Source organism: Aspergillus stella-maris (assembly GCF_047715825.1).
Source record: "Aspergillus stella-maris strain CBS 113639 unplaced genomic scaffold BDV14scaffold_9, whole genome shotgun sequence".
Classification (NCBI taxonomy): domain Eukaryota; kingdom Fungi; phylum Ascomycota; class Eurotiomycetes; order Eurotiales; family Aspergillaceae; genus Aspergillus; species Aspergillus stella-maris.
The window spans coordinates 33650-48967 of NW_027396803.1; the positions used below are offsets into that span (position 1 = coordinate 33650).

General features: G+C 50.4%; 9 protein-coding genes across 9 annotated transcripts; 1 reads left to right on the top strand and 8 right to left on the bottom strand.

Annotated features, from left to right (window-relative positions):
• Nucleotides 1–691: 691 nt before the first annotated feature.
• On the bottom strand, nt 692–1976 carry BDV14DRAFT_197007 (uncharacterized protein; the record flags this gene model as incomplete). Its single annotated transcript, XM_073772572.1, has 2 exons — nt 692–1333; nt 1440–1976. The coding sequence occupies 2 exons, from the start codon at nt 1974–1976 to the stop codon at nt 692–694; spliced, it is 1179 nt and encodes a 392-aa protein (XP_073631186.1).
• Nucleotides 1977–3382: 1406 nt separating this feature from the next.
• Nucleotides 3383–4258, bottom strand: BDV14DRAFT_197008 (uncharacterized protein; the record flags this gene model as incomplete). Its single annotated transcript, XM_073772573.1, has 1 exon — nt 3383–4258. The coding sequence occupies one exon, from the start codon at nt 4256–4258 to the stop codon at nt 3383–3385; it is 876 nt and encodes a 291-aa protein (XP_073631187.1).
• Nucleotides 4259–4822: 564 nt separating this feature from the next.
• BDV14DRAFT_197009 (uncharacterized protein) lies at nt 4823–5200 on the bottom strand (the record flags this gene model as incomplete). Its single annotated transcript, XM_073772574.1, has 1 exon — nt 4823–5200. The coding sequence occupies one exon, from the start codon at nt 5198–5200 to the stop codon at nt 4823–4825; it is 378 nt and encodes a 125-aa protein (XP_073631188.1).
• A 1732-nt stretch (nt 5201–6932) lies between these two features.
• Nucleotides 6933–7697, bottom strand: BDV14DRAFT_197011 (uncharacterized protein; the record flags this gene model as incomplete). Its single annotated transcript, XM_073772575.1, has 1 exon — nt 6933–7697. One exon carries the CDS (start codon nt 7695–7697, stop codon nt 6933–6935), a length of 765 nt encoding a protein of 254 aa, XP_073631189.1.
• An 863-nt stretch (nt 7698–8560) lies between these two features.
• Nucleotides 8561–9082, bottom strand: BDV14DRAFT_197012 (uncharacterized protein; the record flags this gene model as incomplete). Its single annotated transcript, XM_073772576.1, has 1 exon — nt 8561–9082. The coding sequence occupies one exon, from the start codon at nt 9080–9082 to the stop codon at nt 8561–8563; it is 522 nt and encodes a 173-aa protein (XP_073631190.1).
• Nucleotides 9083–10168: 1086 nt separating this feature from the next.
• On the bottom strand, nt 10169–10681 carry BDV14DRAFT_197013 (uncharacterized protein; the record flags this gene model as incomplete). Its single annotated transcript, XM_073772577.1, has 1 exon — nt 10169–10681. One exon carries the CDS (start codon nt 10679–10681, stop codon nt 10169–10171), a length of 513 nt encoding a protein of 170 aa, XP_073631191.1.
• Nucleotides 10682–11514: 833 nt separating this feature from the next.
• On the bottom strand, nt 11515–12018 carry BDV14DRAFT_167563 (uncharacterized protein). The gene has a single exon (XM_073767706.1). The coding sequence runs from the start codon at nt 11971–11973 to the stop codon at nt 11596–11598; it is 378 nt and encodes a 125-aa protein (XP_073631192.1). The 5' UTR covers nt 11974–12018; the 3' UTR covers nt 11515–11595.
• A 31-nt stretch (nt 12019–12049) lies between these two features.
• On the top strand, nt 12050–13576 carry BDV14DRAFT_167565 (uncharacterized protein). Its single transcript, XM_073767707.1, has one exon. It carries the CDS (start codon nt 12264–12266, stop codon nt 12897–12899), a length of 636 nt encoding a protein of 211 aa, XP_073631193.1. The 5' UTR covers nt 12050–12263; the 3' UTR covers nt 12900–13576.
• BDV14DRAFT_167566 (Zn(II)2Cys6 transcription factor domain-containing protein) lies at nt 13570–15182 on the bottom strand. The gene has a single exon (XM_073767708.1). The coding sequence runs from the start codon at nt 15162–15164 to the stop codon at nt 13875–13877; it is 1290 nt and encodes a 429-aa protein (XP_073631194.1). The 5' UTR covers nt 15165–15182; the 3' UTR covers nt 13570–13874.
• Between the last annotated feature and the right edge of the window lie 136 nt (nt 15183–15318).

The window sequence follows — 15318 nt, forward strand, 5'->3', positions numbered from 1 at the left end:
TGGGTCGGTATAGTTGGATAGTCCCAGTTAGGGCTACGGGTTGTGCCTCTGCATAGGGGGCCAAACCCACAATTCGGCTGGGCTGAACAACAACAACAACAACAACCTATCCGACTTGAAACATGGCGTCGTTGGATTTGAAGAATGGGCTACTTTCTTTGAGTCGTCAGACTAGCTATACGAGTTTCGTCCGTGACAAAAGATTTGATCTTCGGCATCTCGCGCAAGTCGCGCCCCGACAAGAGAGAGGTTCTTTGTGCCTGTCGTACAACAGGATCGAGGCCTTGCTAGTTCCGTTTTATTTCTGTCTCCTTCAGTGAATAAATCTCATCAATGAGTTTGAGATCGCTTACTCTTGGCTGCTAAATCCATATTTGTTTCATTCCTTGCCCCCCTTCCCCCCAAGAAAGCAAAGCTGAGAGCCGCACGCCGACCAGGAAGCTATAAAATACGTACAGACTTTGTTGCCTCAGAGACCAGTCACTCCAGAGACTCGATTGACGTGATAAACATCTAACTGAGGCTATAACTCCAGCTCACCCGCCGGCAACCTGGGCCACCATACAGTACCTACGCTGAACTACACAAGACTCTTGGAAACATAAGTCATCAAATTCTACCTAGTAAATAACACGACCATAACATTCGTATCCGTCATATGTCATTGACAACATTTCGACCCTCGAGGTGATTACTTGAACCCCCCAGCACCACGCATAAGAAGACGCTCCTGCGCAATCGTCGCCACAAGCCTCTCCATATGGTCCTCTAGCCACTGATTCATCATCTCTAACAAGGTGAGAGGGAAGGTAAACGGAATACCCGAGGACTGGAGGATCCCAGGCACGGTCTGCGTGGCACGAGTTGTCCGATTTGCCTGATTCCTACCCATCTGGGATGGGGACTCGAAGAGGGAATCGACGTCGCTCATGCGTTCGTCCTTTCTTTCGGAATTTTGCATTTCTGCGTCTAGTTCGGCATCGTCTAGTTCTTCAGCGTCTGATTCTTGGTCTTCGTTATGGCCGTTGTTCTGGGTTGCGTTGACAGTGCTAGGGCGATTCATCACTCTGACGACGGCATCATTTGCAGCCTGACGCCATCTGCGGAGTCCATGGAACTTAGCATCTTCGCCTTCGTTATGGCCGTTGTCTTCGTTTGGACTGGAATCGCTAGCACGATCGATCATCCTGACGACCTCATCGCTCACAGCCCCACGCCTTCTGCGAAGTCCATCGAGCCCATCATCTTCGGCCTCAGGAATCTGCGTAGCAGCATCAACCATGACACTACCGTCTTCACTCTCCTCCTCACTTTCACCCTCAACACCAACAACCTACGGCAAAAGCACATCGTCATGAACCGCAACAGCAACCCCAACCCCCTGACACAAATCCCCCCCTCCCCACAAGAAACTACCCGTAAACATCCTCATCACCAACCCTAGTCCCATGCATATTATTAAACAACAGGATATCAGGATAATGCAGTGCCTGATCAAGAATCTCATGCGGGACGGGCTCAACCTCCGTCAGATCCTCCTCTTTGGGGACAATTTCAACGACTAGATCGAACTGGTGCATGTAGACGTAGTTGCCGTGTGCTATCTTGACAAAGTCTGTTGCAGGTAGGCCGTTTACTGCTTCGCCGCGGTGGGGGAGGGGGAGCGTTAAGGGCCAGAATGGCAGGAAGGGGGGTCGAGGGGTTGGGCCTTCGAAAGGGATGTCGCTTCCTGTGCTTTCGGAGTCGGAGTCACTTTCGTCGTAAGTGACTGAGGGAGGGGGGCGGGCTGGCGTAGATGTAGATGTAGTTGTAGTAGGAGTAGGTGCTGACGGTGGGCTTGGGGTTGAGGATGAGGTCGCGGCTTCGAGGGCTTGAATCAATGCGACGTTCAGTTTGACGATCTGAGAGGCAGCCTTTTCTGCGTCTTTGGCGGCCTTTCCTCTTTCTATACCCTCGTTGTCGTAGGTGAGAGGCATATTGTTGGACTCGATGATCTAGGGTTGCGTAGGTGGGTAAGTTATGTGCCGCAAGAGGAGGTTCAATATCCTAGCCCAAACAAGAAGAGGACAGGAACGTCGACAGAGAAACGAAGACGGCACAGGAATACCGGTGCTTAACTTGATAATGTAGGTAGGTTTCCATGCTTTCTTGGACACTCGGGATAAATCCCTGACAAGATGCTGGACTTCCAAGTTCAAATAAGAAGAGAAAAAGAACTCGTCGACAGAGAAACAAGAAACGAACAAGATAGGACAAAGTACCTGTAGACCAAAGAACCTCGCTGAGGATGGAAGGGGAAAGACCAGGAAACCAGGAAACCTTTTTATACCCTTTACGCCCACGACAGAATCTCTTTAGGACCGCACCAGACCACAATCCCCCCTCTTTTCCTCCAAGCCACTTCCACGTAGACCATCACTGAGCCTTCAAGACTACTAGGCCTGCATTCTATACTCTTTGTCTATTGGCCTTGTTCAGGTCTTCATTCACAGTGGCCACACCTCTCTGCCCTGGCTTTGATAGCCAAGCCAAGCAGTGACAGGCTGCACATATCCACTTATATGATGGATTGCAACTTCTCCCCTGAGCCAGATTTTGAAGCGGAGTAGAACGTCTAGAAGTGCGCCTCGTGGGTCTTATGTCCGGTTGTCAGGTACAGAATTGGGATTTCCCGCTTATGGGGCGATGTGAAACGAGGATATCACCCTTTTGGTGGCGTTCAGGTACAATATGTGAAGGATATGACAGGCAAATGGAAGGTCTGGCATTGGCCCATGAGGTTTTAACTTCGTCTGTCAGGTACGGAATCGATATACCCCGCCCATGGGGCGAAGTTGGAGGGTGATCTAGTGGTAACATGGCGTTAATGCTGACGGAATCTTGACGATAAGGTACCATGCGTGAAGGGGCTGACAGGGCACACTGTCTGGCATCGGCCCCGTGACCGTTTATCTCCATCTGTCAGATACAGAGATGCAATACCCCGCCTGATGAGGCGAAGCCTGACCGAAATCCTACGCTGATGGTTTTGTCTTGGGCACGAGGAGTGAAAAGAGATGCAGTTTAGAAGGTGGCAGCGTTGATTGTGCCCATTTTCAGGTTTCTCTGCCTATGCAGCGTACCACTCTCTCTACTCCCATAATATGCCTTCTGTCTTTGTGAGTTGCGGTGGACATATCTTGGTGCCTACGTATATATGATGTCCGTTATCTGCCAGGTGGCTTAGCTAGAAAGATGATAGATGAATAAAAATTGAAGGCAAGTCAAAAGAGATATAACAGTTCGATTTAGCTGCAAAGGCGCCGAGCCCCCGATAGGTCTTTTCCAGTTTTCTCTAACCGATATCAACATCATTTGACATAGTCCTCACGAGAGTCCCTTACTATCGAAACCCAAGACTCGGCTTAAAGCCAAAATACGTATCTCTCCCCCAGATCTCACCCCTCTGATCCGGAAAGTAATCCTCCCTGATCTCTCCCTCCTCTTCTGAATCTTCCTCCTCCTCATCATCATCATCCAGCACAACAGCCAAACAAATCATCCCAACCCCCGTAACACACCCAACCCCCCTGCGCACCTCCCCATCTTCCAAATCCCAAGAGTATCCCCAACTGGTCTCCCCAATGCGTGGCAATGGAGGCAGAGCATCACCAGACACCTGCACACGAACCATCTCCGCAGCCTTGCTCTCAAACTCGGCGAAGCTCACAGTCTGAACACCTTGCATGCCTGCCCGCGAACGAAGCGGGAGATCCACGCGGATGAAATAGGGGAATGCGAGCAGTTTACACAACCGACCGGTGGTGAAGTAGATATTGTCTTCTCTATTCACAGCAATCCCGTATGTCTTGTCGGCTGGTGTTAGGGTTTGGCTTATTGTGGTTGGATCGTGGGTTGGCCAGTAGGGGTTTGGATGGGGGAGGTCTGGGTTGGGGATTGGACTTGGATGGCGAGCGGGTGGGTGGGGGAGGGAAGGGTATGCAACCTCAGCGTTGGATTCAGTTGTATCAGTATTGCCGTCGCTGTTCTGAAGTAGATGGGGATATGTGATTTCGGACTGGGAATGAGGTTCAGGTTGGCTCTGCCCTTGGTTTGGGTAGGGCATTGGGTTTGTGAGGCTCAATGGCGAAGGAGCGTGAAGTTGGAAGGCCCCTTCAGCGAGAGGCTGATAGAAGCGGTATTGTTGGTGTTGTTGATGTTGGTAAGCGTGGGTTTGGGGAATAGAGCGTGGCTGCGACGGAGCAACGAAAGGTGCCATTGTAAACTAGTCGAAGTCATTGAGGCTTGGAGTGGTCGGTAGGTGTAATATAGCGCGGTCTCTGGAGATATGGGTTTCATGGGTTTATGTAACTTGACGGTTCAAAGCGAAGGCTTTATAGCTTGCGAGTAACTTCACCCTGTCTATCTTTTGCTTTACGGGTCTCATTTGTCCTATCCTTTATCTCTTCACGAAATAGACAAGACACTCGCAGCAGGATCTTTGTGAGGCCCATGAATCAGTCCTTTATGCTGAAACAATACTTGAAGACAAGATCAATGGGATCTGAAAACTAGAAGAGTAAACAGAGAATATGTTTTTGTTCCGCTCAAGATTCACGAGCGCATGTTTTCCTACACTCTAGAAGCGATTTTAAATTCGAATATCAAGACTCACACGGTCTGACGCTATAGCATCCTACGCAACAAGCATAATATTGTCTACAGTTCTTCTCAATGTCGGACCTAAAATCCCACGAGAACAAATTCGAAGCAAGTCTAAAAAATACATAGTATGATAGCGCATTCCAATTCTCACTCTCAGCACGTAAACAAATGTATGGTTCTAAACAACAAAAGCAACAACAACATCCCTCGCAACCTTCAGCACCTTCCCCTCCCCAATCAAAATCGCCCCATCACTCCTCTTCCAAATACCCAGCTCATTCCCCGTTCCATTAGCCTCAACATCCCCATACTCAGTAGCAGAAATTGCATCCAAATCGTCCACCGTCGCGACCTCGAACCGCCCAGCAGCGGCAATACTACGCGGTTCAACTAAGACTAGATCAGGGTAGACTTTTACGTTTGTTACTGTTCCGAGCGTGGCGGTTAGTCTGTTGCTGGTGTCGATAGCTAGCCCTGGGGTTTCGGTTGCGCCGATGGAGGGGACGTGCGGTTCGATTGTGAAGCGGTGGAAGTTGAAGGATGTTGTGCCGAACATTTTGGTGGTGGTTTAATGGTTGATGGAAGTTTTGTTGGAGTTAGCGATGGGATGGGATGAGGTTGGTTGGTGAGATTTGAAGGTAAGGGTTGCGTGAAGGGTATTTAAGCTGGAGCGTTTTTGTCATGGGTGCTTTGTATAATTGGTGAAAAGGGAAATCGGTCGAGTATCGCCCTTTGGCATCGTTTCTCAGACCTTTGTTGGTTGTCTTGACAGACACGCAAAGAACTAATGGGTCAAAGGTACCGCCGTTAGGGCAACCAAGGCATTGTGCTCGACCCGACCAAGATCGAGTTTTCAGATCCATCGAAAGAGCAATTGCAGCATGATGAGTATCAAGTACTGTTCAAGTGACAATAAAGTACAGCATATAGAGAAAGAATTGCATTGAGCGGGAACATTGCTCGCATGTCTCCTACACCTTCTAATCATCTCAACTACATCCAAGCTCCAAAATCAACACAAAGATCCTTAAAAGACAAGACAAATATCATTTAAAACATACAGGCAGACTGCCAAAGTACTAAAACAGAGTAACAAGCCCCAATGAACCACCGCCCTACCAACCCCCAACCTCAAACCTCGGCTCAATAACAGCTACACTCACATCCTCAAGCACCCTCACAACCCTCCCAACCCCCACAAAAAGCATCTCATCCTCACCCTTCCACATCCCCACCGCACTTGTACCCCTTCTCACCTTTACAAGCGGGAAATTCCACCTCCCTATCCTGGCAAGGTGTCCCGCCGTCGCAGGCTGAAAGCCATACTTGCACGGATCCCGCCTTGCTTCTCGCGTGGGTGGTTCAACGAGGATAAGTTTGGGGAAGGTCTTGAAGGCCCGGACTGTGCCTTTTGACACGAAGAGGAGGCCGTTGGGGAGGGAGTATATTCCGCTTGTTGAGGTGGAGTTGAGGGTAGGGGGGTGGCGCTCTGTGCGGTATTTTGTTAGGTTGAAGTGTGGCATTTGTGGTAGGTTGGAGTTTGGTGTCGAGGATGTTGTGTAGAGCGGGTCCAAGGGTGTATTTTTGTTTGATGATCTTGTGCAGAACTTTGGCAGGATTGGCCTGGGTATCATGGAATTTGTGTATGGTGTTGTTTTGGATCGTTGCACAAAGCAAGGATAATATCAGATGTGATCTTTGTGTCTCCGGGCGAAGTTTCTTTTTTGAAGTCACTTGTCCTTCGGCCTCGGATTCAAGTTCCGACTAGAGCTCGACCGCGCGGAGGCCTCGGACGAAAGTCTTTTTGCATTGTGGGAATACGAGACATACGGGCACTGTGAAATATAAATTATGTGACAGGGTAGAATGCATGAATGCACTTTATGAAGGACTATCAAGTCAGACGGCCTCTGAGCATACCGAATGGGTGTACATGCAGCTGTGCTCCCTCTAGGCTTAGTGGAAGAAAGAACCAGACAATAAGGTACACGGAGCTACTAGCTAGGAATTATTATCTCTATTACTCCAGTGGGATATAGCCCGTATTCACTAGAAGAATGGGCGATTAGGATGGTTAGGGATACGGTGGAAGGATATAGTGAGGGAAAGATTTTTGGCTTTTTCTTTATTATTCAATAAACAGCGCAGTCTATAATAATCTCACATAGAAGGAATAGAAAATAGGTAAACGACCGTAGATCAAAGAATAACAACTCGTACAAGATAGAATAGAACACACCCCCCATCATCAACCACCTCCCACAAACCCAACTCTCAAACCTTGATCTTTAGTCAATCCGATATCCAGCATAAACATACGTGCCCTCCGGCCCAGAAGAGTGCCCAACAAACGGAACAGGCGCACTATCCCTCGACCCAGCACAACAAGCATTGTATCCACGATGACACGTACAGCGCCGTCGCGAAGAAGTCATCACTGACCCCCGCGAGCCCCAATCAGAGTCAAGCGCCATCCCATTTCGCGAAGCTGACATCCCGGACGTTCTAGACGACGGGGCACGAGAGCTAGCACTGGTGCTCGAACTCACGACGGAGGGGTATCCCGTTGACGGGATCTCCTGGATATGGTACATCCCTGAACGGTAGGGCGCGATGGCACCTGCGGAACCCATATCAGGCACACCAGAGATACTAGTCACGCGCGAAGAACCCCTCCGCATGAAGTCTGCGCGTTGCAGGTCCGGTGCGTCGCCGGGCCGCGAGAGACGGGATGGGTCGCGGGAACTAGATGACATACGCGAGCTGGTGTATTTCGAGGGCGTGACTGTTCGCCTATCAGACGTCTCAGACATTCTTGATGAAGAGATGCTGTGCCGAGATGAGCGAGATGCTGGATACTCTGATGCCTGGGAGTGGCGAGAGGAATGGTGGCTGCGGTGGGACGAGCGCGGTGCTGAGACCTGTGAGGCGGAGTCGCTGGGATCGACTTCTCTTTCCCAGAGGGACCGGCGAGATGAAGAGCTTGAGACTACCGAGCTGCGTGCACCGGTTTCACCGCCGCGGCGAGCTGAGTTTCCGAAAAAGGAGGGCATTTTGGTATTAGGTTTTGGAGTGTGTTGGAGTTGGTGTATAGAGTAAAGTGGAGGTTCTGGGTCTTGCTGTGAAGCTGTCGAGGTGATGGGTACAGAGTATACATTCATGCGGAATTTGCTGGTTATTTATGGCTTGATCTGGAGACGTCTGCTAAGGGTCTGAGATGTAGGGATGGGACTTGGATGGCTTCAGAATACTTTGCTTTCTTTGATGGTCTCAAGACTTCCTTTTGTTATAGTATGGAACCGTCGACCTATTTGATCAGCAGTTTGAAGACTTCCTTTGTCTGTCGGTCTCGGTTTACAATGGACCGTTATGTTGTTTCAGTCCCACCATGAAAGCTGCCATTGTTATGGTTTCCTAAACAATATCGTCCGAGAGTCTTGCGGCATGGTGAAAGATGCAAAGTCTCTCTGGCCATTTGTCTTGTGTCTCGATGTTGCGTTTCAGGGGTCTAGAAGCCCTTTGATCTCGCACGGTTCATCATTCAGTTCTTTCAATCTGAACCTTCGTAGGAAGGGGACGTGAAATCAAGAATGATCAATTGATGAGAACAAGAATAGAGGCGGAGATGGGCAGTCTCAAATAGACTCCGCGTTCCTTTACAGCTATTCGAGCCATATTGAGATGAAAACATTGGTCTAGAGGACTGCCAAGTTGAAAGGATGAGAGATCGTTTGGGAGACCCCCTTGAGGATCGTCAGCGCAGTGTAGGGCTACTACCTACTATTCTCATGGTACGCTCAGGGCAACCAGTGCCTGAGGAGACATACAGACCTCAACTTACTTAGGCTATCTTCCTACACACATATTAAATACAGAGTCTTTGAATCTTAAATCATAGTATCATTTCTCCAGTAAATCAAACACTAAGCCTCCTCCCATACTCCTCTCCATCCCTTCCCAAAATCCACTCCTTCACACTCTCACGACTCTCAACCTTATAAAACACCACATCCTCATCAACACGCACCACAATCCCAACCCCCAATTCCACCCTTCCATCCGTCCTCCTCCTGAAACCGAACGCATGATCACCCACAGCCGGCCCACAGACGCCCGGCTGCATCCTAAGTTGCATGCGTATCGAATCCGCGTACTTTGCCTGTTCCCAGTTACTTGAATCATTATGCGCACAGCAATCGCTGCAGTTTTTGAGCCAGATTATCCTTTTGACGTCGAGGAGTCCGATTGTGCGGCCTCTGTTCCAGTGCAGATTGCCTTGGCTGTCTCGGCTGAAACCGTTTGTGGGGTGGCCGTGGACGGGGCGGAGGGAGGTTGTTGAGTGGGAGTGCGAGAGGTCGCGGAGGGGGATGGGGATTGAGGAGGTGGAGATGTTGGAGTGGCAGGTTGGGATGGAGGTGATGGGTGTTTTGAGGGGCATGTTGGTGTTTATTCGAGATAGAGTAAGTTTTGAGAATGGAGGTGGAGGAACTGGATTTTCAGGGCGCGATTTCATGGGGGAAAAGTAGGGTATTTATGAGAAGTAAAACGCACACTCCTGCATTGAATGGTACAAGAACAAAGACACGGCAAAGATATAGACAAGGCAAGTAAGGCGTCCGGTATACTTCACTGGGGGAGAATATTCACAATGTCCTTGACAAAACAATGGCCTTGAACAAAAGAGCACTCAGCCCATTAGCGTTCCAAGGAAGATCTAGTGAAAGAGAAGCTATAAATATTGCATCTCCGGGACCGCCTGTTCCTCGATACTACCAATCGAGGTGGCAGCAGTATTTATCAGAGCACTATCAGAATATTCTGATCAACATATCCTACCAAGGTGCCCCAACCACTCCACGCGCAGGTAACATCCTGCATATCTCACCTAACCGCCATCCTGAACATCGGCAAACTCACGCGCTACCGAAAGTCGCTCCCCGCTTCACCATACCGTCCTTGCACACGCGAAGGAACTGGCAACTAGGAAGTGTCCGCTCTGCATGGAGTTTAGGATCTGCGGGTCATTGGAGTACCATGTTCAGCGGCACTTGGAGGAATTGGCGTTTTGTGCGCTGCATAGTCGGGGCTCACTTGAGAGGTATGCGGAAGGGACTAGGGGAGGTGGCTCTCAGTAGGTAGGGTCCTTCAGTGTGCTTTTTCTCTGATTTCTGCTCAAGTCTTGGATGGATTCTTCTGGTGCATTTCTTGTTCTCTACTTGTCTGCTTGCATGATGGTATACAATGTGGGTGTTGCTCTTGGACTTATGATTAAGCACAGGCCATCATCCATCATGTTGATCCAGCCCTAATGACACCTTGGTCAACATTGTACTCAGCTACTCAGGTTAGGTTATGATCCGTCAGAATTACAAGTGATACCAATACTTCTTAATGTGCAATGTTCGACCTCAGAATAATTTTCAATTCAATGTATTCAAGACATCTATCAATCCTAAACCCACACCCATAAACACGCACCAACACCAGCAACCAAAAGCAAGAGAAGTCCCCAGCTAGGTATGATTTAGTCCTCCCGCACCCAAACAACAAAACACCCCCCAAAAACCCCCCTCACCCTCCCCAACCCAATATAAACATTTCCATCCCCCCCATTCCAAAACCCCACGCCTTCCTCACCGGCAACCTTCCCCTCAACCCCACCAAACCTACCCCGTTGAAAATTCAAAATGTCAAGCTCTGTCGCGGGGCGGAAACTATCCCCGTAAATAGCATTGCGTAACGACCGGGAATTATCGCCGTATATCGGTTCAACGAGGACGAGGCAGGGCATCTCGGTGTGGTGCGTTACAACGCCGCGTTTCCAGTGGAGTTCGCCCGTATACGGGCTTTTACAGAAGCCGTAGGCTGGATACCCTATGGCTGGGGCGGAGGGCAGGTTTTGGGAGGGTTGACTTGGGGAGGACCGGGATGATGGGGAAGATGAGGGGGGTGTGTGAGGTGGTGTTGGGAGGGATGAAGGTTGGTCCTTCAGACGCTGTCGGGCCTCGATTGCTGGGATGTCGTAGAAGAGGCCCATTTTTGGATGTTGAGTTTGTCTGGGTGTTTGCAAGGGTAGGGTTAGTAGTGCTCTTGTGAGTTAAAAGTTATGAAGTCGGAAGTGCAAGATGGTGAGCTAGGCTGAAAACCGGGGGCAGTGAGGCTTTTCTGCCGCACTATACCCATTGTCCACTGGTCCTTCAACACTTGAGACGAAGAGGATTGTTGGTTACCTTTGATGAATATCATGATCGTGATGTTTCGAGCATCTTTGTGCTCTTGACCTCTTTGCCTTGGGCTTTCATGTTAACCTACCAAGGAGGTAGAGACAAAGGACCTTGAATTTCCTGAGACAGCTCCGATACTCCCCTCCCTCTTTTTATTTTTATTTTTTTTTTATTTTTTTTTTGGTACTTGGTGCAATGGGGGCTCACGAGAATGTACCTGCGAGTAGGCTAAACCATTGACTAAGAGGGATAGCCTTTGCAGCAACGCAACCGAACTCAGCCGTGGAGGCCAAATACAATACCTACTAATAACGGGATTGCGAAGACTATTGTCTGGGAGGGTGGGTTCGGTGGTAATATGGTTGAGGGGCGAACGTCGGTTGCTCTAGTCCTCTGCGATCCAGGATGTCAAATAGTAGGGGCTCTGAAGCACAAGGCTGTCGGGAGTCCAAGGCCTTGAGAGACGTCGGATAGGTACCAGAGGGAATCTGGCATCCAGAGGTAGAATGATTTGGAACGTACATTAGGTTATTTGACAAAGTTTTAAGTACCAGAAATTGGGAAGAGTTGTTGCCTTGAGGTTGATTATTTGGCTACGAAAAGAAGGTATTAGGAAGATATCTCATATGGGCTGTAGTTTACCGTACTGTACATATTAAGCCTAGCTAGAAGATCAAGTAATTAATGCCCAGGCGCCAACGCCGTTGCCTCTGACTGAGAAAGGGCCTCATGACCCTTTCACTTTTCGGTTTTTGTTTTCTGACAACGAAATCCACAAAGTGACTTGTTTCAATGCGAACGCCCGAAAGAAATGGTGCTTTGAGATGGAACCGACGCCCTTTATTGGGCTTTGTCTCGCCCTCTCATGGATGAAGAGGTTTGCCTTCCTGGGGAAATTTTGGTTTGGGTCGCGCAGCACTCGGTGGCAGTTGACTGTCAGACATGGTAGGCTCAAGGGCCTGTAGTAAATGCTTGCAACGAAGTGCAATTCCAACGGCTCAAACAACAACCTCATCACAAACATCAACACCCATATCCTCCATACCATTGCTAACCAAGTAAACGCTCGCATCCCTGCGCACAGCAACAACCTTTCCAAGCCCATACTTCAGCTCATCACCAGGCTCATCGCACCGCAACAAACCAAGCGCCAACCCACCAAGCTCAATGGGCTTGGTGTACTCGATCTCCGCCATGTCGTGCAGATAGCGGTTCGGGATCCGCAGAAACTGACTAGCCGGGTAATTGGGCGTCTCCTCGACAACGACGAGCGTCTTGAAGGGCAGGATCTCGGTGATCTTGCCGTAGGCGCTGTATACTGTGCGGTACTTGTCGTGCTTGACAAGGAGGCCGCCTGTCCACTCGCCGAGTTTCTTGTTTTCGTTGCGGGAGAGGATGGGAAGGGGCTTGGGGGTTTGGGTTCCCATTTGCTTTGGCTTGGAGGGCTGCGTGGCTGGCTTGAGGTGCGAGGCGATGTATTTGGCGTGCGCGGCGGCGTGGTCGACTTTCCAGGATTCTTTGAGGGCCGCCCATTCTTCCAGCGCTTCGGTGGAGGAGCTGTCGAAGGAGCTGATGTCAGATTCGGTGTCGGTTTCATACATCATGGACTCGAGATACTCGAGGGCGGCCATGTTGAGAGCACCCTGGATATCCTTCCACTCGTCGTCTTCTCTGTTCTGGTTGATGAGCGAGACCGGGACATCGAACTCATTACAGCCGCACTTCTCCGTAACAGGGGTATGCAACCATGCCGAAGTAGAGCACGACGACTCGGTATACTCCTCACTGCTGGTAACCGGACTTTCAAGGACGACAGACGCTTTAGTGCGCTCAGCGGCCTCTAGAGCAATCTCAGCAGCTCGACGGGCATTCTCAGAGGCCTCGGCGGATTCGACGGCAGCAACGGATGCAGCGGCCGCGTACTCTTCCATGAGAAGATCGACGTCTTCCTGGTCGAAAATGCCGTGGACGGGAATATCCTTGCAGGCAATGGCATTGACGTACTGGGCTGCAGCGATAGCGGCCTGCTGAGCGGCATTGGAAGCAGCAAGCGCTGCAGTTGTCGCGGCTTCAATGGCCGTTTGGTAGTGCTCTGCCATGGTAGAAGTCGGATAAGGAGCAGTCACCTTGCTATTACTAAGTAGAATAGTTTTCTTGTGGAATAACGTTGCTTAAGAGTACCGGACTCTATACTGCGATGACAGTCGATGTAAATCTGCCTATTTTTAGCAAGGGCTCGAGGCTCATTTTATAATACTTCCTTCTTTTTCGACCACTGGTTCCTGAATCCTCATGAAGCGTTCGGCACTGAACTCTCTTTGTATGTTAGATGCACAATCTTCTTTCACGTATAGTTGTCCGGTCTTCCTTTCTTTGCCGGTTTGAAGCAGAGCCAGAGTCCAGTCTATCGGTCTTTGTACGGTTCTTTGACGACATCTCACAATCCAGACTTTGTGGTTCCTAGCGTGCCTCAAGTTCGAACTCCTTCGACAACTGAAGGCATAGTCGAGGATGTAGCCTTTCATTGGCCTTCAACAATGACCGACAAAGTAGAGGTGAAGGTTATTGTCGACAAACCACGGCCACAGAGACCCAATGCCCTTTGCTTGTCCAGTGCCATGCAATGGTGTCTCAGGAAAGTCATTGAGGGCGGCTGTCTTCCTATACATCTTGTTACTTCCTGGGAAAATGGCACAGTGGGTACCGGTACCTAGAAATGAGATGGTGGTGGGCATAGCCCGTGGCTTCACAGGGTTGCTCGGGGCAGGTGTGCACCTTCCTTGAGATCTGTCAAGGTCGCACCTTCCTTCAAGAACAGTTTCGAACACTCAAGGCAGGAGCGACCGTGATGCAGTTCCATAGCAACGGTTGCCACTTCCTTTTTGATATATTTTCCCTTCGCAGGGAAGGCACGATCCTGGTGCAAACGCACGATCGGAAGGCGCGCTCAGAAACGCCCGAGATGACATGTTGGTTCCCGCAATCGCATTCATTTATCATTATGGACTATTGGTCACTATTCATTAGACTAGCTATGATGCCAATATCCGGTACAGGCTGGACAGAAACCTGTGGTATGTCCGCCACCCTTCGCTTCACCCAGCCTAAGCAAGCCTCCCAGAGAGGATCCGGCGCGACCAAGTCAACTAACAATTCCGATATCAATGCCCGTCCTGAGTTCTTTGCCCACCATCGGTCACCATCAAGTTGTGTCAAGAGGATACTCCAATGGGCCAACACCAGCATCGAAAAGGGCTGTCGCTGCCGTAGACTTTCCACGAAGCCTTTGTCCACTGCTGCAAGCCATGATAGCACAGGCGCTGGGTCGGACGAGCGTGTGAACTTCATGAAGCAGTGACGGAGGTGCTTGAGAACGTCGACGCTCACGCTCGTTCCTTCCTGTGCGTTCAATGCGGACAGTTGGTTCAGCGCAGCGTCGGTGTCATCGTCTATCTGCGCGACGCTATCCCTCTTCCAGAATTCGCCTTGTCGGAATAGCCCCAGATTAATCCAGGCCTTGCTGTGTCCGATGGTAAGGATTTTTTTGACTCCTTGTAAGAGTTCAAAGACGGTAAGGATATTGTCCGTCATTCGCAACGCGTTCTCGCGCGTCGCGGTTAATTGCGGCAATGCCAGACTGATCGCCGTCGTAGCGACAGACTGCGCAAATGCCGCATCGCAATTCTCTGGCGTCAAATTTCCAATGGCGATTCTGAACGGCTCAAGACTTCGACTGTGATACTCAAGTCCGGCATCGATATAAGCAAGTGCGTCGTCCGAGGACTCACGCGTGGTGGCGATATGCAGCGACGCGAGCGAGAGAATCCCGTGCATCAGGTATCGGTGTTTCAACGCCAGCCGCGGCACAAGAACCTGCCATGTTCGCGTCTCAGACTCACTGACACAGAGACTTCGATATGTTTCTGCCGTAAACTGGTGCATCAGCTCTAGCTCGTCGACGTCGTGGAGTTTAGGCGGTGTTGGTGGCGGCGCTGGACTAGCAAGCCTGCCTAGGCCATCTGGGGCCTGCGCCTGCTCCTGCGTCTGTGACTGTGACTGCTGCGACTGCGAGAGCCCATTCTGGCTCGTGCTCGCGCTGGCGCCCGTGCTGGGGCCATTTCGGCGAGCGTTGGCCAGCAGGGAGGCCGGAAGAACGCGGGAGTAGGTGCAGTCGCTCAGTCGACGCAGAATGCAATTGGTGCAAGGGGGCCCTTGCTCGTCGCATTTCACGCGTCTGCGGCGACAGTGGTCACAGCCATATCGCGATTTGGTGTGGGCTTTGCGGGGCCTCTGCATGGTAGAACTAGAGACAGGGCAGGCTAGAGTGATTGTCCTCGAGATTTGTCGTGAAGAATCGGAGAAGTGGAATTACGTCATGAACACCGCTTATTCGGATATTATTCAGGCAGAAACGCAGAAACGCCGAGTATTAAGGCAGAAACCGGAAATA